Source organism: Atractosteus spatula, chromosome 12 (assembly GCF_055471065.1).
Source record: "Atractosteus spatula isolate fAtrSpa1 chromosome 12, fAtrSpa1.hap1, whole genome shotgun sequence".
Lineage (NCBI taxonomy): Eukaryota > Metazoa > Chordata > Actinopteri > Semionotiformes > Lepisosteidae > Atractosteus > Atractosteus spatula.
The window spans coordinates 33,208,292-33,232,300 of NC_142717.1; the positions used below are offsets into that span (position 1 = coordinate 33,208,292).

The 24,009-nt window shown below is 33.5% G+C and overlaps 1 protein-coding gene across 1 annotated transcript in view; it reads left to right on the top strand.

Moving 5' to 3' along the window:
• The window catches only part of LOC148822939 (lysophosphatidylcholine acyltransferase 1-like), a 66,721-nt gene extending 44,311 nt beyond the window's left edge, over window positions 1–22,410 (top strand). Inside the window, exons 4-14 of the mRNA XM_088929037.1 lie at window positions 1,313–1,425; window positions 1,984–2,044; window positions 6,159–6,217; window positions 7,765–7,799; window positions 8,316–8,370; window positions 11,145–11,227; window positions 11,576–11,701; window positions 13,033–13,186; window positions 13,937–14,035; window positions 14,951–15,092; window positions 16,155–22,410. Of these exons, the coding sequence (XP_088785163.1) occupies window positions 1,313–1,425; window positions 1,984–2,044; window positions 6,159–6,217; window positions 7,765–7,799; window positions 8,316–8,370; window positions 11,145–11,227; window positions 11,576–11,701; window positions 13,033–13,186; window positions 13,937–14,035; window positions 14,951–15,092; window positions 16,155–16,315 (1,088 nt within the window). The 3' untranslated portion in view covers window positions 16,316–22,410. The remainder of the gene's footprint in view (window positions 1–1,312; window positions 1,426–1,983; window positions 2,045–6,158; window positions 6,218–7,764; window positions 7,800–8,315; window positions 8,371–11,144; window positions 11,228–11,575; window positions 11,702–13,032; window positions 13,187–13,936; window positions 14,036–14,950; window positions 15,093–16,154) is intronic.
• Window positions 22,411–24,009: the final 1,599 nt, after the last annotated feature.

Below are 24,009 nucleotides of genomic sequence, written 5' to 3' on the forward strand. Positions count from 1 at the left end.
CAGTTTTGAACAAAAATGTACACATTCAGAGTAATGAGAAAAATAATATGCATTTTAATTTTCTGATTTGTAATTTAGACAAACTATCAGTAAAGAGTTAAGAGCCCTATAAAATGGTCCTGCATACTACACAAATTAGATTTTCTTTAAATTACTTTGCTTTTTGAAAAGATTGAAAGGTTGCACTATATTCTACCTCATTCATACTTCTCATTAAGTTGCAATATTAGGCTTTTTGTTGCAAGTGACCAAGAACTAAATATCCTGTAAGGTTGATAAGAACTAATTTGGAATATCAAGTGATTTGTTGTTCCTTCTAATCTTGGTGTGTGTTCATTAGAGTTGAGTGTTTAGAGCTATCCGAAGCAGGATATGGACATTGTGTTTGCCTCCATTAGTGTCCATTAGTGTTACTGTTTTTTACAAGAATTTCTCTTACCTTATCTTTTTGTTGTTAGATGTATTTATTTCACATTCAAATGGTTATTTAAGATTATATATTCGACTGTTATTCAGGTGTATTCCTGTGCTGCAGTAAAACTCCATTTGATTTTAACAACAACTTCAGTATTCATTGTGATTGCATTTTTCCTCAAGTGAAGTGATTATTAATTCAGTATGCTATGAAACACAAGAATACTGTGTGGATGAATCTTTTAATTTAATAAATACAAAAATGTGAAGGTGATGTGCCATGAAAGGTGCTTTATAAATGTTTATTATTATTAACACCCAGCAGGTTTATGAAGTCTCTTTGACACTTCTTTTTTGCTTTAAATACTTCTGAGTGTCTTGACAAGAAAACCTGTGTAACTATTGCCATCATTTCTTCACACAGCCATTTGATGATCCTTATTTTCCTTAAAGTTCTTTTGATATTTTATTTGGAATATCCAACACCCGTCATTTTTTCCAATAAATTAAAATGTGCAGTGTGTAGCAACTGCATTTTCTCTTATCATGTAAGTGTGATTTTGTTAGGAATTGTCATTTGTGTCTCAAGGTGTTAGTGTTGTAGCACAATTCATATGTTTTCCCAATTTGCTTCCTGTCAGTGAGCACTTAAAAAGGTATGCATTTGCTGTTTTTTTTTCAAACAAGTATTTTACAAACAAAATACTTTAGCCTGAAAGAATTGCACCTCTTAAGACATGCAACAGGAAATAGTATGAAGGATCATCATCTAAAAATTACTTGTAAGTGACAAAACAGTTCACCTCTCAAGATAATGGCATCTAAACATTAAGTGTTCTTTCTCTGAGCAGAATCCTCTGTGAAAGAATCTTAGGACTTTATTTTCTTTTATCCTCAGCTTTAATCAAGTACATTCGGCCAGTTTTTGTATCCCGGTCTGATCAGGACTCCCGAAGGAAAACTGTGGAGGAGATAAAGAGGAGAGCCCACTCAGGAGGAGAGTGGCCTCAGGTACAGTGAACCCCAGATGAGCAGAGCAACAACAGTCTGAAAGTATTGGTCTAACGAACAGGATAGATTTTGGTTAAGAGGAGAATTCCTCAGCACACAGGCTTTGTTTTTGTGTGTGGCATTCCCAAACTTTTAATTAGCACTATAAATATTATTATGTTTCCTGCTCCTACTGATAGATGTTGTGGCAAATACAGTACAGTAACTTCTATATACATGTGTTTGTTTTTGAATCATGCTGTGCAACAGAATCAGCTGTGGTTTGTAAATAGAAATATTTCATTCACTCTGTAAAAACATATCCTTACAACTGTATTGTCATAATTTGTAAAAAACAGATATGGCAAAGAGCTAAAATAATTTAAGCACATTTTAATTACAGTGAATGGATACTGTCTTAGACAAAGCTATGAAAGTAAACTGAAATAGTACAAAAGTGATAGCATAATCCATAATCACTTAAATATGTTTTGATGGGTTTTATATTCTTGTGCTGATGTGTCTGAAAGTATAAAATGTCCACTTGAATGCTTTTAAAAATTGACTTGTTTATTCCAGATAATGATATTCCCAGAGGGAACTTGCACCAACAGGTCATGTCTGATCACATTCAAGCCTGGTATGTATTTTATAGCTTTCTGCTGAAATGGCAGATTAACAAAAGCAACAGAATGATGCCAGTCTCTGATTGAACTCATGCAGAAAAAGTTTTGGTTTGTGTTTTAGCTCAGCTGCTGGTTGAAGTACTATCCACAAAGCATCCCAGGCAAAATGACTGGACCATAGTCAAAAAGCTGCTCAAATGCTCCTTTATTTCTTTGTGGAATGTTTATTCTGCTTATCTGGTCAGCCCATGCTTTGTTGACCTTTCATTCTGCTTTTATCATTAACATTTCCTTTCTACACAACTCCTGATAACCATGAGCAAGCTCATAATTAGATGTTCTGAAAATGTCTCTCAGGATTGAAGTCCTTCATTCTATTAAAAACGGAGGATAGATGAGCCTGTCCAAGATATGCTAAATTTTATGGCCAAGTTCTCATATTCAGACTTTTATTAACTGTAATGGACATTAATAGTCATTCAAATCTTTTCTATGAAAATGTTGTTTTTGATGTTAGTTCTCAGTTGACTTAAAAGCATGCAATTATGTATATGTATGCTCTGAATATGCAGTACTACAAAGACATTAAAGAACTTGAACAGTATTAAATGTAAGGTGTAAATTATGAAAACATTGCAATTGATCTCAGCTTTATATTTTATAAATTAAAGAGACTAGTCCTCCCTTAAAAACGCTCTTCAAATACTATTAACCCATTATTTGGTTTGACATTGTCTAATGGTTTATAATTTCTGAAGTAATAACCTTAACACACCTGCCCCCTACTGATGGAATTTGGTATGATTTATTTCATTACTGTTTAATAAGTTATTTAGTTTTGAGTTTTGTATTTTAGTGGGGCTGCATAAATATGTCATCAGTAAAAGAAATGTCAAATTAATCTGTCCTAATATATTAATTCATGTATTTCCTTATTACTTATCACTGGCTGTCATGGTATATTCTGATATGTATTATATGCTGTTCAAATGATATTTTGTGATATTTTCCTTAAAATGAACATTATTGAGACCCAAGCTTAAATCAAAACCAATATGAGAATTAAGGTCAGTATTAGTATTCAAAGACAATATTTGTGCAATATTAAGTCCCTTTAATCTTAAAAATGTGTTTTTTGTCCTACCTGTAACATTTAAAATAAATTGTATTTCAAAATAATTTTCACTACTTATTATCTTATCTCAGCCAGCAGCTATATCACCCTGCAGCTCTCAACAGGCTACCCACTGAAGCTTAGCAGGGTTGAGCTTGGTTAGTACCTGGTTGGGAGACCTCCTGGGAAGTTATGGTTTCTGCTGGAAGTGGTGTTAGTGGGACCAGCTGGGGGGTGCCTGCCCTGCGGTCTGTGTGGGTCCTTATGCCCCAGTATAGTGGCGGAGACACTATACTGTAGTGGGCGCCGTCTTTCGGATGAGATGTTAAACCGAGGTCCTGACTCTCTGTGGTCATTAAAGATCCCCGGGCATTTCTTGATAAGAGTAGGGAGTTATCCCTTTGTCTGGGCCAAATTTCCCCCCTCGGCCTTTGCCGTGGCCTCCTAATTGTCCCCATGTATGATTGGCTTGCACTTACCCTTTGATGTACTGGTGCCCCATCCAGGGTGTACCCTCGTTGCTTGCCGGGTAGGCTACGGCTTCCCGCAACACTGTATGGTATAAAGCGGTTTGGCAAATGACATGACATTATCTTATCTCTCTAGAAGACATCTTTAAATTAGTTGTTGTGAAGAATAGAAGTAGTAATGAATTTCAAGCCCAGGTTTATCTTGTGATACAGGCTAAAATAAAACAAAATTCAGTACAGCATAACTAAAACAACAATATTTCAACATCAAAAGAACAGTAAGTGAAGAACCCAGGTGTGCCTGAGATAAAAACAAATCACTCAGGTGCTTTACCAATTATAAACATTGAAAACATTTCTGAGCCTAACAGTGTTCTTTGTGAAATTATTTACTTAGCATCAAAAGAAACATACCTCTTTATTTGTAGATGTACAGTGCCGTGTAGATTTATTAATACTCCCAATGAAACAGGAACAAAACCTTGCATAACAGAATGAGTTATAGATTAAATACAGTCTTGTATACTCTCATGTAATACTTATGATATAAGTATACTTATGATAAAATTGCACAGAGCAAAGTCTTGCTTATTGGAAGAGCAACAGAAACATCAAAAATCATATATATAGACGTCCAAAGATTACTGTACCTTTGGGTCAAAAAAGAAGATAAAACATGGAAGGCACTCAGTAGTACCATGCATCATTATGGTTAAGGCTAGACATCTATAAGAAAACTGCTGACATTGTTTGAACTGGACAAACTGGGGAATGGCTATGAAAGAATCTACTACAATTGTGTACTTTTCACTGTAGTGTCCATTATTAAGCAATTGAAGGCTTCTAGCATAGTGGCAGCCTTTCAAGGAACAGAACGCAAGTGAGTCTTGTCACCGTGGGCTTTGAGACAAGTTGTACGGGAGGCAACTATTTGAAATCTCCAATGTAGACTGCTATCTTCACTTTGCAAACTGTTGAAAACTGCTATTTGATGTTGCCTGCATGAATGTGGTCTTTGTAGCCGGGTTGCAAGGATCATACCTCCCATAGTAGTAGTAGGGCAAACTACTAAAAGAGGCAAATCGAATTTTCAATATACATCTGACCGACAGTTAGATTAATGTCTAATGTTAAGATGAAAAATTATTTTTTTGAATATGCTCATTGGCATTATGTTTGGTATAAAAATAATGAAGCTCATATCCACACTGAAATATGGCCGGGGATCTGTTATTTTATATGTTATTTTGCATGGATGGGTTCTGGAGCCCTTGTTAAGGTAGGCAGAATCAAGAACTCCAGCATATTCTCATATGACAGTGATCCAAAACATGATTCCAACAAACAAATGATTAACTACGTACAAATTAATGATCTTGGTTATCCATCTCAAATCAGATCTTCAGATCTCAATGAAGAAAAATGTTTGTATTACAAAAACAAGAAGGCAGTTTACAAATGGAAACCAAAGAGTCTGAAGGACCTCCAGAAGGAATTACTCTAGGAAGGTAGAAATGAAGTCATCAGTAGTGCACTGGTTTGCCTGTACAACTGTCCATCAGACTATTTAGTGACCAGACCAGTCCTTCTTCAGGGATTTTAAAGAATCCTGGCAGTGATCATAGGTCTAATGAGAAAGAGAGTTAAGTAATCTGTGCCCACATTTATCTTAATTTCTGCATGTTTTTTTTTTTAAGGCTGGACTGATTAAGAGAGACTGCAAAATGAAAAGCTCTAGATATTTAGGCCTAGTCCTGCACTCTCCAACCCATGACAACTAAATGTTTGTCTTTGCTCTTTCGCTTCATCTTTTATAGTCTACATGTATACACGATTCTTTACTGAAATATATTTTTTCATCAGACATCAACTCCCCTACAAAAGTTTGAATTTATCATAATAAACAATGACAGTTTTTTTTTCTATTAGTATTGGTGTGTATATCATAAAACTCTATTAACCTTGTTATATGCCTTGTGCAAATAACTAGTCAAAACATTTAGCCAAGTCCAGACCACTTTGGCTTTGAAGTTTTCCAGTAGGTGTAACCATGTTTTGACTGTGCTTCATTTCAACTGGCAGTTCACAGCATTGCTAAACCGTGACGACACACCCAAAAGATAGTGACTGGGCATCAAGTAGGGCAAGAGACAGTGCTTTGTATTAGAAGCAGAGCATGTCTTTTTCCCTCCCTCATTTGCATTATATAATTTGCATTTCAGATGAGCAGTATTTATCATGGAGATAATATGTAAACTCTAAAGACGTGCTCAGTAATATGGCAAATTATTTAAAGAATCACTTTAGAAAAAGATAAAAAAGGAAACCGTTTATTGAGTTAAAAAGTCAATAAAATCTTGCCATGATGTCATAGCTGCTGTGAGTATTCTGGTCTGCTTGGCATAAGGTTGGATCTTCTGTTAAACACGTTCTTTTGCCCTTCCTTATCTGGATGTATTTGCTTTGTTCACTTTGTTTTGGCACTTCATTTTATGGTTAAAGTGGCAGCTTGTTGAATGCTGATAATATCTGTCTTGTTTGCAGGAGCTTTCATTCCTGCAGTGCCTGTGCAGCCTGTGGTGCTCCGCTACCCCAACAAAATGGTAAGAGCCCCCTGCTGTGCTGGCTGCTGGGGCGCTGGACACATGATTTATTAATTACACAATCCATGATGATGGATGGCAATTTCTTGGTTTACAGCAGATTTGCAGAACGCTAATGATGTAAGGTAACATCTTGCAAGAAAAGTGATGTATGTGTGATTAAAATATGTACATTTTTAATGTGATGTGGCTGTTTGTACTTAAATATAGAAAGACAGTTTTTCCCTTCTTCCCAAAACAGAGAGAGATTAAATAGTCTTCTGCTGTCTCTGTGTGGCTTAAACCTGATTTCCCTGCTGCTGGATGAATAATGAATGTGCGGCTGTTGTTTCATTTCAATTTCCTAGAAACACATGTGCGAGTGAGACCTCTTAGTCTCAAATACACGTACCTTGAAAGTGTGCGTGCGCCCTGTTTCCACCTGCATTAATTCCTGACACTGGATTAGTGCGTGCAATGGCAAAAATAAAATTTCACATCAAAATGCTTTGTTTCTATCTGACTCTTTCTAATACTCAGTTTTAACTTGAAGAACACCATGTTTTTTCCCAATTTCAAGTAGAGAATTTGTGTTCAGCTACTGATCATTCCCAAAAAAGGTTATTATAAACTGTTATACTGATTTACATATTAATCCTGAAAACAAAGGTAACTAATGATGTGTATTTTGAAGCACCATCTAGCTCAAATTTTGTGGTACACGAAACCATAGTAAAAGTCTACTGCTTTCTGTATTAATCTCTTGTGTACTGATTCAATTGATTTTTATATAAGGGAGTGTTCACAGAAGCAAACAAAACTAACACATATATTATTGTGGCAAGTGTTTGTTTTGCAGTCCGTAGTATAGCTTTCCCAGGAGCTTTCAAATTGTGATGGAAGAGTTCAAAACAACTGCATATTTATTTTTGTATCTGCTTGACTTGAACTCCAGTTTCATACATAAGTCTGTTTTTAAATGGCTAAGTGAATAGTTTCCCTGACTTCATTAAATTGAATACAACTTGATCACAACAATCATAACATTTACAGGATAATGTATCTATAACTAAAAATTACCAGTAAGGTGATATGTACTCAGTATGCACTGCGTGACATACGTTATGGTTGATGTTATGAATGTTAATGAAGCATTCATGTGAATTAACTTCTGTGAATTCACAATTAGTAAATAATTGTTTTTGTGAACTGGCTTATTGAAACTGATTATAATGTATATGTTTAAGTACTGTAAACAATCCCATCTCATAAAAATGAGGTGATAAGTAGGATTGGGTGTGCAAAAATTAATTGTCTGAATTATTGTATTAGGATTTTTAGATAAACCTACCTTTTCTGTATAATTATCTTTTTAATGACATATATAAATGAATTTCCTCAAGCAAATGCTGCCCCTTATAAGCTTTTTGGAAGTGCATAGCCAGAACTGCAATACTGTACATGACATGACTCCTTTTTTCTGTTTTTCAAGTCGTCAGTATTTACGCAATGCAGTTATTTGATTATGGGGTTAAAATCAGACATTTCCTTCTGCATCTTTATTGCAGGATACAATTACATGGACTTGGCAAGGGCCTGGAGCGTAAGTGTATTTGTTTCTTACTGTATTATAAACCACCAGAATCATTGCTAATAGGGAAAGAAAATTAAATGTGAATTAAATCTATGTACCTAAATCTAAATCCATGCAATCCAGTCACCACAAGGTGTCTGCTTTTGTTAAAACTGTAGAAAGTGAAACGGCTTTTTTGTAGACTTTGGACTTGCTTATGCTCGTTTGTGTAATTTAGGAATTTTGTCATGTGTAAAAGCATAGCCATTCATATTCAAATCTGTTTAAGTAGGGCTTTTGAGGACATATGAGTTGCCTTATTGTAAACATTACAGAATCCTAAACAAGATCTTAATCTGATTATTAAAAATAATATAGAAACTAATATTAAAACAATATGTTGTAATGATATTGGATTTTTAAAATATTTTTTTTGTTGTTTATTCTGACAAAACAGTTTCTTCAAAATAATCTTGAATAAAAAGTTGATGAACTTGGTGCACATCGAGTATTTTTTGATCTGTTCTCCTGGTGTTTTTTGTTTAGATTCAAAATTCTGTGGCTCACCCTGTGCCAGTTACACAATGTTGTGGAAATTGAGGTAAGAAAAATGCCGACTATATTTTTATTGTGATGTTGACAAGATACAGAATCGGAAATATTTGTCTTACGTTTTCTTTATGCAAGCTTTAAGTATAACATAAAGAGCTAACATTATATGCATTTATATTTCTGCTTGTGTGTGTTAGTATAGTTTAAACTCCCATGAGAATAATGCACTAGATTGAAAATCTTTTCAATTAAGTTTCAGATTTATTTAATGCTTAATATAAGGCCTTTTGATTTGGAATGGCAAAATGTAGTAGTGGGTAATATTTAGAAACATTACCTAATTACAGTAGATGCAAAATACAAATTTAACACAGGGAAGGAAAATAACTAAAGTCAAAAAGCAATTAAAATATTACAAGTTAAAAAATCAAAGTAAAACATTTATACATAGAAATACATACATTCTTGGGAACGGATTAATGCACCACATTTCATTTTCTTAATTTTCTAAGTCTGCTTCCATACTGTAAATTAAAATTGACAGAAGCAAAATAATACCTTTATTACAGAAGCTGCAGAACAAATAACTGCTGTAAGCCTTTTTAAATAATACAAAAAGATTAATCAGATTAAATTGTAAAGTTGTTGAGATTTAAATGTGAGGGTCCTTGGCTTATTGAATTCTTAAAATGATTATTTTATTTGTTTATATTATTTATTTTTTTATTTATGTTGTCTTTACAATTAGTTGGTTTTGCATAACTTGTTCACGTTTTTTTTATCTGAATCTTCATTTGTTGATTTATATTGTTTCTCTGGTCATTTAGTAATGTCATTTTCATTTTTAAGGAATCTAAAAGTGAGTTTTTTTTATCGATTTTCTTATTTACGAATTCAAAGTTCAACTTGTGCTGCAGCCCACATCAGCTCGAAGGAGGATCAATGCCTCTGGCCCACACCCCTCAGTAAGGTCAAGTCATTGAGTCCTAAAAGACTGACAGGAGGTCACTCATGGCTTTGTGGTGCACCTGCTCAGTAGAGGCATGTTCATTTGAATACACACCAGCTGATTTTCCCTCCCTAACGTGGTAGTGAAAATGCCAGCTTTGCACATCTGACAGGTTAGAAGCAAGACTTGTAACTTGGCATGGCTATAACAAAAACTAAAAAGATCCCTTAACTCATTCATCCCCTGGGGCAACACATAGCATGCCTTTTGACACCCAGACGTTCATACTTTGTTGGAAATCCCTATCTTTGGGGTTACCTGTCAAATGAATTAGAGATCTGAGCCAACAAAGTCTAAGATTTAAGTATGTGACATTTGTTTCAAGAAAGAGATGTTTTGATCTGCGATGTAGTTTTTCAAAATCAGACCCATAATCTCTATCATCATCCTAAAATCATAAAAAGATCATAATCTAAATGATCATAATCTCACCTTCAACATACCACAGGGGTTAGGCGGTTTTTAAATGATCATTGACATGCTTGATAATCATGCTTTGCATGCTACTATTGTTCTGAGTTTTTCTAATTTATTAATTCATTCATGTTGCACCAAGAGATTCAGTGACACAAGTTGAGATTCACAGTGGTTTACATCCGTTTGAGTTTTCATTGATATATTCCAAAATAAATAAAAATAGCTATTTTGAGCCAACTAAAAAATCTTCATGCACGTCTTCATGCACATACTCTGTGACATACTGGGATTGATCATAGCTTCCAGTGCTACAGAAGAACAAAAGACACAATATTCACAGGAGGCAAAAATGATAGTTGTGCTTCAAAATTGCAAGCCAGTAGGTTGCAAATCAAATAATTAAATTTAGGTTTAGATATAGTACTACTAGCTCATGGTGGTATATTTTATATAAACCATCTGAAAATTACACAGAGATTCAAAATTGATTTTTTTAGAAGATGCTTTACCTATCCTGTCAAGACGTTTTGATTTTCAAGGTTGTGAGTATTCCTAAATCCATGATGCTGGTGAATTTCTGCAGTGACTCCTTGAACAACAGATAAGAGTTTGCTATCATTTTAAAAAATGTTAAATATGAAGCTATAAGTGCTTAAAATCTTATTCTTTATGCATTCATATAAAGAGCTAATAACGACTCTTAGCTTGAATGAATAAATTAATTAATAAAAAGGTTTTTCAAAAAAGCACTGAAAAAGTATGTTCAGTGTACTCTTCACAAAGTTATTTGTGAATCGCTAAATTTCTGTAATGATTAATGAAAATAAGAATTCTGCCAACAAGTGAAAAGCTTGTGTAAGATAAATAGAAATAGTTGTTTCTAGATTATCTTTAAATAGTTCAATGTTAAATAAGGCATGAACTTCCATGTTTATATACATGTTAATTTGACAACACTACTTACTGGTCCTTGTGAATGGGGCCAGTGAAATCCATCACATGTTTCTCTATTTAAAGGCTCTCATGCAACATATATTTACTATATGTGGAAGCCAGTGTACAAAACAGCTCTTTTAAAGCAGTATGCCTTAAGCTGGAAAAGGTTGGAAAACACCGCTGCAATGTATGTACAAAGAAATTCAAATGATCATTTTTTTATTCAGGCTGGATTTCTGTTTGATTTACTCGAGCCTCTGACTTGACAAGGTGTTCTCCCCTACACCATGGTTACCAGCTCTCACATTATGAGATAAAGTTGGGTTATTGGCTATATTAAATGAGCAGAGCCCAAAGTAAAACATTTGCATGCCTGGTTTCAAATTCCCCAGTAATTTAAACCCTGATTTATATTTGGTCATTGCAAATCATTTCTATACTTTATTTCTTTTTTGATTTAGTACCTACCAATCTACACTCCTTCTGAAGAGGAGAAGAAGAATCCTGCTTTATTTGCGAACAATGTGAGGAGTGTGATGGCAAAGTAAGTCACATGCAGAAATGTAGATTTGCCTTTTTCTGCATTAGCAGATGCAGAGATCTAATTGCTAAGTATTTTCCTCTTACATTCCTCGAAATGATCTCACAGATGTCCACCTTGCCTATTTACTCAGCACATTTTCTGTGATTTTTTGCAAATGGGTATTTACTTAATGTAATACAGTGTATGGCTGAATACATTGTGGAGACATTTGTTCCAGTAAGTGCATTTGTGGGTACTGCAGTATGTATTTTTTGTTTTGATTATTGATGACCTCTTATAGTACTCCTGTGTTGGAATTGGAAAGCCAATGTTGTCTTTCGGTATTATCATGGGGATGTTTTGATTCAGGGCTTTGGAGGTTCCTGTTACAGATTACTCATTTGAGGACTGCCAGCTAGCCATGGCTGAAGGCCAATTCAGACTTCCAGTGGACACATGCCTCTTAGAATTTGCAAAACTCGTTAGAAGACTGGGGTAAGTATATCTTTCAAAAACACGTTAAGATGTGTCTTTTAGGTCATAAGGCTTGGTCATTTGCATTTAGAGTTGGGTTCCACATTGATAAGAAAATTATATCTTCAATAAGACGTTCATAATAAGGGTCAGAATATATGTTTTGTGTAATGGAAAGTTATTTTTAATTTGCTCCCCAGCCAACCTTTAATTGGTGTATAAAACACACTTAAATAAACGTCCTGATCTCAGTTCATTTCAGTTTGTTTGTCATATGCACAAGTGCAATGAAATGGCTTATTTGCATGTCTGCTCCAATACAAAGACATTAAAGGAGTCACCAAAAACTTAAACACCGAACGGCAGAGGCAACAGCAACAAGTTAAATAACATGCCATTTAAAAAAAAGTCAGACAAGCAGTGTCAGGAAAAAAAATCAGTGTGAGCCAGTGTAGGGGTAGAGTTCAGTAATCTGACAGCTTGTGGGAAGAAGCTGTCTCTGAATCTGGAAATCTGGAGGTTTGTGCTTTTATTCTCCTATAATACTTACCAGAGGGAAGGGGAGAGAAAAGTGAGAAAAAAGCGAGATCTGTGGGTTTCAAGGGGATGATGTCTCGCACGTGTACTGCTGGTAAAGATGTTGTCTTTGATAGGTAGTGACTCACCTGGGTGAACACTTATGCAATCCATATATCTTAGTTTTATATTCTTCATTCCTGACATTCCACTACTTTCCCCTACAAAGGTGTTCAGTTTGAGCATTTTAAGGTTTGCTTAAAAATAATGTCAGTAAAGGTGTATTATTTGTTTGAAATTCAACAAAATGAGATATCATTGGAGGAAGGTGAATACTTTTGTAAGGTACTGTATATGTAAAACAATAATATGAATAACTGAGCATATGTCAGGAAGACAGTGTAGCCAGTATAGGACCTCTAGTGCTGTGATTTAGTGGATTACAGTTTCATGCCCAGAACAAAATTAAGATCCCCTAATAATATGGATGTTGAGCAGCCCACTGCTTTTCTATTGATTGCTTGATTGATTGTTTTTTTTCCATATTTTCTTGAACATCCAGGTGTTGGCGTTGTATTCTTTTGAATATTTGTTCCTGTTTAATTTTTTTAAAAGTTCCCTCTTTCCCTTTTGGGCTCAAAGACACTTTGCTCCTAGATTTAAAGTCTTGAAAAGCATTCCAACACATTTGCTTTTTATTTGCACTTTTTAAATATATTTTCTCTGTTTACAGAGAACAGCACATAGTGTAGTATCAGTTGCTGCATCCTTGCCAATTATACATGCTTAATACACATTGGTAGAATGAAAAACATAGATTTGGAATTTTCTTTTAGATTAAAACCAGAGAAAACTGAGAAGGAGCTTGAAGAATATGGCAACAGGGCAAGACTGTTCAAAGGTGAAAAGCTGAACATAGAGGACTTTGCCAAATATTTAAACCTCACAGTCTCAGATACATTGAAAGACATGTTCGCACTCTTTGATGAGGTAGGTCTTCGATTGCAATTTAACAATATATTGGTCTTTCCTATATTCACATTTATAATAGTAAAGTAATTTTATTCACTGTTAATAGTTGTAGTAATCACTTTTGTGCTGTAATTCATTAAACAGTTCTGGAGATAGTATAACCTTCTCGCAAACTTAGCTCTCTGACATTAGAAGTGTGACTTGTGTATTTTCATTTAAAAGGTACATGTAAAAGTTGTTTGTGTCTGATTAATTTAATTTTACTTTAATTAAACCTTGAAGACTTTTTAAATACATTCTGAAGAGTTTGTGCAGTTTTGACAAATAATTATAAATTGTTCACTAATTATAATTGCCAGTTAAATAAAATACTATACGTGTACTAGACAGAAATATAAAATTCCTGTGCTGTTCTTTCTGAAGTTTGACGCAATATAACCTGCAGAAGTTTTCTACATACCAAGAAATTAAAATGTTGTTAACTATCCAAAAGTTTTGAGCTTCTTATATACCACTTATTGTGAAAGTTCAATTTGATTACTGTAGGAAAAGTTAACCAGCTGTGCCATTGAAGCTTTAAGAAAGGAATCGATGGGATCGTGGTTAATTCAGTTAACAGTTAACAGAAACAGTTTCCTTTTGCTTGTATCCTTTTTTGTGCTCTTATATTCAGCTTTTGATGATATTGAAGATTTATACATGTTGCATTATCACATAACATGTATCTATTTAAGGATTTTCTTTCTGTTTTGATTACATTTCTTTCAGAATGCGGATGGCAAAATGGACATTCGAGAATATGTGATTGCCTTATCTGTAGTATGCAGACCATCTAAAACACTGGAAACAATAAAACTGGCTTTTAAGGTAGGCTAATTTATTTTAAACAATCTTGTCTATAATTTAGAAAAACAGGGGAAAAGGAGTAGTAATACATGTGCACATTGCTGTTGAATCGTTATTTATAAGAAAACACTGAGTATTTCCAAAACATGAATTACATGGTTACAGCTTGTTCTTTCCAGACAGAGAACAGTCTGAATAAAGTCTTGTTCTTATTTTGCTGTCAGTAAATTCTTTGGTGAGTTTCATTGTAGAGTGACTGTAATGCCTATAAAGGTATGTTGTTCACAAAGAAATTGAAAGTTATAATGCTTTTTTTAAATGTAAGTTATAAAGCATTTATTAACTAATTGTGACTAACATGCTAGCACTAAACACCTGATGAATAGGAAGAGTAGAGGATGCTAAAGTGCTTAAGATGTGCTTTATAAGGATCATGTATACAAATATAATAGACACATTAAGTAACTCATATTTTTTACACCTGACAATAAAATATTACTTTTATGTAGATAGGAAATTACTGATAAACTATAGTTGACTGATTTGATTTGTCACCAATTTGGATCTCTTAAGCATACAGCACAATGCAGCCCAGTAAAGAAATTGAGTTTTGATGCTTTATTAAACTTGATTAAACTTAACAGACTCATCAAACAAATTTAGGCCACAACAGCAGTTTCCTTTGACTAAAACTGTGCAGCATGCTGTTTATCAAATTTTATTTTCTACTATTTCAGTTGAAAGATTAATACTATTATTTAGTTTTATTCTTTCTAGTAATTGTTATAATGTTAATATCATTATTTATGGTGGACAACATTGCTTTAAAAATTAGTTTTATGATTACTATACATAAAGCTCTTGCAAATGGATTTCTAGGTCAGTTGAAAAAAATATTTTTTTTAGCTATTTTTTAAGATTCCCTTCTCTCAATAGATGTTTGAGACAGAAGAAGATGGGCCAATCACAGAAGAAGATTTAGCCTGCATTTTAAAGACAGCTTTAGGAGTTTCAGAACTGAATGTAGCAGACTTGTTTTGCGCCATAGACATTGAAGAAAGGGGAAAGATCAGCTTTGGTAAGAACTGTAAACACACATTTTTTCCCATTATAAAGGAGTCATCGTCTTGCTTAATCTCTTGTTCTTTTAAAGTTGATGTCTTTAAAGAACATACAGACTAAATGCATCTTGTCTATTCACTATATTCAAGTTTTCTTACATTTTAAAGGTACATGTTTTTCCTTTTAAATTGAGTTAAAAATGTGTCCATTGAACACAAATCTTTACCCCTGAACACAATCACATGTTAATGAATACTCAGTGAATATACTGATTAAATTTAAAAGTGACCCCCAGGGATATCTTTGCTAAGATGATCCTGGCAGACTACATTTTTCTACTAGGACTCAAGCTCAAGTATTCCCACAGGCAGCTAAGGAAGATGCAGTTTGTTTAAAAGTACTTTTAAAACAATCTGAAATACCTTTTAAACATTTTAAATATCTTTCACACATAATAAAATAAAATTAGTAATTGGAATATCCATTGAGCTTAGTCAATGTACATGAATACGGATTTAGTTTACAGTAGCTGGAATTTTGTGCTTGCCAAAGTAACAAAACTAAAGACAAACTCCATTAAATAGGACAAATTAAAAGTATTTTACTGACAGGTCTGAAATGGAGATGGAATCTAGTATAAATGCATTTAACCACTTAAGCACAGGCAAAGAAATACAGATACCTTAAAATGTGCACAAAGCAAACAAGGTCTGTTAATGTCTTTAGCCAGGTGTTTATTAGTGTGGGTATTAAATGTGCACAAAAGAGAGGTCAAAATCAATATCATTCGTTCTTTATTACACTTGCTGAAAACATTTTGCAAAACAGATGACCCTCGATATTCAGGTGTGTCCTTTTACAGATCATCTTAAACAAAAACATGTGGAATCCAATGAGAGAAAATGCAAAATATTTACTGTCCTTTAATTAATTATTTAAATTACACTCTATAGGTTTGAAGTTCTAGCTGCCGTCATTTTAAATGATGGCTTGGTATTTAAAAGATTTATATAAATGTATCAATTTTATTTTTAACGTCTTTCTCGTTAATCTTGTGTGTTCTGTTCCCTTATGGTAGATGATTTTAAGAACTTTGCGGATCAGCATCCAGATTTTGCAAAGCAATACCTCTATCCAGATCAGGCGGGTTTTGAGAGCTGTGCCGAGACCCCATCAACAACACTGGCCAATGGTTTCTGCCCAGACTTCACTCCTGAGGATCTGAAGAAACTTAACTGAAAGGTTATTGTAAGAGCCCAAGTCTGCTCTCCTGGTGAGAGAAAATGGCTTAAGATTGGGGTGTGCTACACGGTTAGTCAGACGAGTGAGGGTTTAATTTAACTGTGTGAACATGCTACTTCCACCTCTTAGCTTGTATTTATTACAACTTCAGTTGTTTTGTCTTTGCTTTTTGCTTGGGAGAGGAACATGAAAGCCTCAAAATGTGAATGTGCTTCATCTGTGAAAGAATATTTGAAGGGAAACCAAGCACCTTTGATTTTGTTTCTTTCCTTTGTTTTAATTTGGGTGAAAATTGTAACATATTGACTGTGCATGTTTTAAACAAAAATCTAATGGGAAGATGAAAACGTTAACGGTTGTGATTAGTGAACTTTGTTCAGTGAAATAGTGGTGTATTCATTTTGTGAGATGTTTATTTTTTGTGTTAGCTTAACTATTGCTTTGAAGCAGCCTTTAAAAAACAAAGAAAAAGTGTTTGCATAGGATGGTCTTGGGAATGTTCAGTTGAAACAGTGTTAGACTGATAAAAAGAAGAATCTGACTGAAAAACCTTTAAACACCCATAAAGGCGCAGTGCAGTAGCTTTTGACTACTGACTAGATTTTAATGATTGGTAAGATATGATAGGTAAGGCAAAAATAAGATACAAGCCAGTTTAATTGTGTGCTCAGGGGACCAGCAATTTCTAAATGGAAAAACAAACAAAAAAACATAACATTACATGAAGAGACATGACCAAGGTAGTAACAAATACTTCTGCATTCATATTGTATGTAGATACAGTATGGGCATGCACAAGTTCATATGAGAATGCATCAGGTTTACACACTGAAGCCTTTTTTTGCTTATCAGTACTTTAGTCGTAATGTACTGGTAGAGATAATCTTGTTACCTTTTACTTAAATATGCACAGATTTGCTTTCAAAAACTTAAATGCTCAGTGGACCAAAAACTCTAGACTGACTGAATGAATGGTTATGTATGTTACAGTCAAAGACTACAATCTGAACAATGGCAACTGACAAAGATAATGAGAGATTTCATATTGGATTTTTGTCTTTTCTTTCATCCGTAACACATATACTGTATACATGTGGACCATGTACTGTTGGCACAAAGGCAAAACAATTAGTCAGGTTTTGGTTTATTTCTAAATATTATAAATCATGTTAGCTTAATATTTTACCCGCCTTCTTCAGCCTTACAGTATGATTTGAGATATTCATCCAACATAATAGCTAATAGTATTCACAGTTAAAAAATGTTTTAATTGGATTAGATTATATTTTTACAATACAGCTCTGACATAGCGAACGAAAAATGCCCATGCTAGCAAAACTGTTACTTTTTTAAAGTACAAACTGGAACTAAAACTGAAAGAACACAAGAGCATTTTAGTTTTAATTTATTTTCTCTGAAATATTTACTTTGCATTTCGATTCCATTTTGTAATAAACTTTCATAGCAATGTCCAAAATAACACCTAGAAAGAAAATCTAAACTAAGAAATATTGGTGGGGTTTACATGCGGAAGTGAAAGTGTTGATTTCTTATTTATCACACCTCTCGGCAGATTGCATTTGCATATTTTTTTGGTCTCATAGAGGGAGAAATCCTATTACAAATTGAAATTATGCCATTAACAGTGAAATGCTAAGGTACTCCATGTCGGTTCTGTGCACAGCGGATGTTTGCTGTATTTACATAAGGATTTCAGCTGTAAGTATGAAGAAAAAGAAAAACAGTACAAATAAAACTTATCAGTGCATAAGTGTGTCTTTGAAACAAAGTTGTTATTTTTACCAGTATGGGAATTATTATACCCGTATAATTGCCTAATACTAGTCTATCAATGCATATACTATGTGAAATAGTATGTATCATAAAATGACATTCAAATAGGGGCAACAACAATGTTTGAGGAAAAGAATCAATAAGTAATGATTTTGATAATGTCATTTTAAAATATCATACACAAATAAAGGAGAGAGCGTTTGAAATTCCCTTTTTAGATGCACCAGATTTTAGTGCTTGTACTTTCTGTAGCATGAGGATTGTGCATGACTTGTGCACATTAGTACAACAATACAGGATGGCAGGCACATGGCAGGATTTTCTAAACAAAACCATTGTACCATTTGACGTCTGTTCTTTCACAAATGTAAAAAAGGTATCTAAATATGCTGTTTGAAATTATTTACTCATGAAGTGTTCCAGCACCATCAAGAAAAGAATTTAGGCTCTAACTGAAGAAAATGCTTTTGTAAGAAAAGTGACTGTTGATACCCTCCTCTCTTTTTAATGCAAGAGCTGTACTTCATGTTGATATTTTTTTCACTAAATCAATTTGAAGATTTTCTTGACATGTGAAACATTTTCTAATCACCTGTAGTTTTCAAACAATCTAAAATAATCTGATTTCTTCATCTTTAAACTTTTAACTGATCACTGACGTATACCATTAGATGTGTTATTATCACTTTACATAAGCAAATTTAATTATTTTAAACCAAATTCAAAACAAAGTCACAGCTAGTTATGTTACATGTAATACAATCTTTTGCATTGTTCTTGTAATTTACTTGCATTGGCTGTACTGTTTATTTCAACAGTTAAACTGAGTCAGTAGTTAATGCTACAATCCCAAATATTATTTATTTTGGAGTAAACTTCCTTTTACTTCTCATATAGAGGTTGCTTAATATTTCAAATATCATCAAGTAATTTTCAGTGCTTTGCTTTGGTAATTAGATTAATATCAGTGTCACATACTAAGAAAGAGAAGCATAAAGGAGAAAAGGGTTGAAAAAGTTATGCCTTGAAACAATAGCAACTCTGTCTTGGGCTCTGTTACTATCCAGATAGTCTGCAATGTCTGATTATACCCTCTGTTATTGTTTTGGATGTTGTTGTTTACACTTATTTAACATTATACATACACTATTTAGAAAATAATTTCCGTATTCTTCATCAATTGAAATTAATGTATGTTATATTGCAGCTTTAAGTATAACTGAAAAACATAGTTGTTGAGGGTGTATAGTGCCTACATGTTCACCTCTTATTATCAATGTTAATATCAGCAATATTGAAAGCACTTGTTGAAAAGAGTGGAGGCTATGCAGGCTTTGATTTAAAATATTTATTGAAAGAAGCATATGGTTTTTAGAGTGAATCTATTTAACTTTAAATGGATAACTAAAAGTCTCCAGATTCTTAAGCAGCTTGGTTTTTAGAAAAATCTGCATAGGTATTTGTTTTACTGTGAATTCTGTAGAGCACAAGTGGTGTTCAGTCTGTAACTTACTCTGAGCACTTTTTTATTGTTTAGTTTTATCTTGTCTTGTAAAACCAGATACTTAACCCAAAGAAATGGCGTAATGTAAAAAATATTAATCCTTCTAAATACCTTGGCAAAACAATAAAAAGGTGCTCAGTGTTGGGGAAAAATGTGAAACATTTCAAAGTCACAGGAAAACCTAGAAAGATAATCTTAAAGTCCCTTGGTATATCAATATGCACCATCTAATGTACTTTCTTTGCTTTCCCTTTGAATTATACATACAATGTTTTCTAATTGTGTATCTAGATTATTTTTTCACATGACACTGTTCAAGCAGTATATTCTTTTGCTCCACATGAGACGGGGCTACTTTTGTAATGCTTGTTTACTTTTTTTGTGGAAAGCCTTAAAATGGTAAATGCAAGTCATTGGCTGTCTTTGGAGCCTCTGAAGTTAATTTTGTATTGTGTGTTTATAAATTGTGTGATACAAACAATACTCTCTTGGAAAGCGGTGTGCACAAAAGACTTAGAGAAAAAGGAGATGATGTTTGCATTAGTCTTTTAAGTATTATATTTCTGTATATAGCTTTTCGCAGTTAAGTGGTAATATTCACTTAAAGTGTTTAACCTTTACATTCCACTGTTTTCATGTTCATGCTATTAAAAGGCCTGTAATACTTTAGATTGCTTTTTATTTTTCAGGGAGAATTGTTGATTGATCAATGCAGGTAAAAGAATGCATTCACATATGCAAAACATAAGAACGTTTGAGGTTTTAAAACATTTATTTCAGGGTCAAACATTAAAGTCAGTCACTCATAAAATCTTTATAAAATGATAAAAGAATAATGTTGGTAAAAAGTTTCAGCTTTTTTCTTCTTCATACTTAAGATGGCAGTTTGTCTTACTGTTACACTTGATTGCACTTTTTTGCACGTAGAAGGCACAAAATCAGCCCACAGTGGATGAATTGTCTATACTGTTTATCTTTATATAAGTCTATACTGTGTACTGAAGCTATATTTTATTAGCATTTTCCCGATGATGTTTTGTCTAGATCTTCAAACAAGTCCTTTTAATATATTATTTAATATTCCATGTGCTAGGTATTATGGGAACTTCATTGTACATGAAGAAACGAACAAAGACTTGTGTTCCAGCAGTTAATGCTGCTGATTTTAGACTCTTGCTGACTTCATGCTTCCCTTACATTACCTTTGTAAAATAATGAACATTCTTGTGCATTTTATTATTATTATTCATTATTATGACAGTGATATAGTATAGAAAAAATAACAGAATGCCACCAATTGGTGCAGTCCTGATAGAATTGTTGTCATTAATAATGATAAAATGTGCTGTAACATCCTTTTTTCCCCTTCTTGTACACAATTTGTACAATTTGTTTAACTTTTGTAATGTGTTTACCAAGGAATTCTTTACTTTGAGGTTCCTGTTTAATAACAGTAACTGTTCTTTTGAAAATATTGCCCTAAACTGACTTAACCAAAACGTAAAATTATTAAATTTTTTTAACTTAAAATATGAATATTTCAGTGGGTTAGATGAGGTAATTTAAAAATCTTAGAGTTATTTGCAGAGTTTATGTGGAGTCAGAATTGATTTCTTTCAACTTGTCATTTTCCATTTTGTTTCCTAAGACCAAAAATGTAATAAATTAACATTCCTGTTTTTTTTTCCCTTGCATTGTTAAAATGAGAAATAATTACATCTTCCACAGTTGTACAGTAGTGGTTTGTCTGTGTGTGGCCTTGAAATGTAGATATTTCTACTCATGACAGGTCTCAACATTAATAATGCCGCTTTTGAAAATGTTTATAAAATGTGGACACTTACAATTTATACTTAATTGTATGACTGTAAGCTGTTTTGTTTCATAAGAAAAAGGGGGTTTCTTATTCCATTGAAAGCATACAGATTAGATCTGTTCAGATGTGTACAGTATATGTATGCATACTGTACAATATGTATATATTACTTTTACAGTATATGTACACATGTACTGCCACACATGTACAGTATGTATGCATTCTTGAGATATAGGTATATCTGATTCAGCTTGGACACAGGTTATCCACACAGAAACATTTCGAAATGAGATAGTCTTTTCAAAATCTTTTGACAAAAAGAATATATATGTTTTGGATGTAGGTAAAATCTAGTCTGAGATGTAATGCCAATTAATAGCAACTTAGGTGAACCATACCTCCCTATTTATGCATATGTATTTTCCTGTTTCTGCTGAGGAAAAAAGGGATTAGATATCCAGTGTTTAATATTTGAACAGGGGTGATTGTTTTACAATTCAGGTTCATTTTCATGAAACAGATCAACTTAATCAAACCTATTTTCACTCCACAATATCAAAAATATCACTCTAAAACATTGAGGGCACTTGAAAAGTAAATTATGTCCTTCAGCTGTTTGTGTTCATTTTTATCATGTTTATTTTGTTTAAATACCTCATAGAGAGAAATGTTTATCTTCCTGCTCTGTTTAACGCGTTATAAAAAAGTATTTATTCTGCTGCCCCCTGCTTGCTGTTGTGTCCTACACTGAGCTGAAGAAGAAAGACTCTGTTAACTCGTAATTACTTTGGACAGGTACTTGTCTTTCTGATGGTTTGTGTGTGGACCATAGTGCAGAATGTGCTGTTATTCAGTAGCTTTTTATTTTGTTTTTAATATCTTTGGAGAATCATTGCTCAAGCTACCTTGTACTGTCTGGTCATGACTGCTATGATTTAACTTGTCAGTGTGACTGTAATAAAAAAGAAGCAAACACAATTATCTTTCATTTGTTTTCTTTTTGTGTGGCCTTCTTGTCTGCTTTTGTTTTTCCTAGAACCGTACAGAATATTGCCAAGTGTAGCAAGTGGCTTGTGGATACAGATAAAACCAATCGCATGTGCTAGCTCATTAAATGACCATATTAAATTATAAATTAGAATATTAAGAAAGTTCCAATGTTTTTAAATCTCTATCAACACTGATCTGTGTGATAAAGAACTTTACAGGCTGCCTTCCAGATTTACTGTAGAATAATGTAGTTAAAATGGTAACATTATCTGCTACTTGTATCTCATGTTTTTTAGTAACTGTAATTTCATTAACATTTTCAGAAGCTGACAGATTCTGAAAGAAATGTCTTGTTTTTCAGTTTTACATGGTTTTTAGCCTTTTGAGTTTGTGTTCCGTCACATTAATGTCAGTTGGACATGGTGCAACATTAAAAAAAGATACAGTGGTCCTGAATTAGAAGGGGTGATTAAAAAATAGATGGATGACAGTGACACATCATTAACATTAGTGTTTATAAATGAACTACATATGTACATGTTTAAGAAAAAAAGACATTTCAAGAAACATTTAATAGAATTAAATTTGATTTCCATACAAAGGCTTGGATTTTAGTAAACTCTTGCAAAATATAAATTTAAAACCCCCTAAAAGGCACAGTAAGTCTTATTTTTTATATTTAAATAATGAGAAGTAATACTAAATGAGATCAACTAGAATATTATCTAGAGTACTGGAAATAAGGGGAAAAGGAAAAAAAATATTAATTCATAGATCAGTAAAATATCAAGTGGGGACTTCTGCTTTGGAAAGGGTTGCTTGTTTTCAGGCTCCTGATTTTATTTGTGGAGGTGCAGTAAAGATGTTTCAAATACCCTGTAACATTACAATTTATCCGTGCTCCTTATTTGTCATTTGCAATATTGATGTATCAACATTTGGCCTCCAATGTTTATATCAGGACTGTGTGCAAACCAGGGTATCTTTGTGTTCCATCAGCCACTTCACATTCTAATTTTTTCACTGCATTGGCTGTACACTCGGGTCACTGTCATGATGACAGATCTGTCCCTGCCCTCTTTTTTCTGGGAAAGGCATGGTAGATCCACAGTAGTAGGACTCTCAATATATACATTCTTGATGCACATGATTGAGGTGCATCCTCATGCTTCATTATTCACTGTGGTTGTTGTACTTGTCCCCTTAGACCATTTTGTGGTAAGATATGCCCTATATTTGCAGCCAGGTCTGTCACAAGGACTTGACATCGTCTTTGGCGAGTTACTGTAGTTTGTTGTTAAATCAAGAGTACAAGCATCATTATCACCGGTCTTAAAGACAACACTGGGTGAAATGTGAAGTTAGTCTGTTATCTGTTGATAGGAGTGGCCTTCGTCTGCTAAAACATTTATTGCTATTCACTTTTCATGTACAATTTCCTTGCTAGGAAACATTGTATTCACCAATCTACAATAGGTTGCTGCCTATACTTTAGTTCTTATTTACTTTAGGCAGGCTCATTGTATAGTGTGAATATTACACTGTATAAGGTAACATTGCATTTTTACAAAACTCGTACTAATCCAT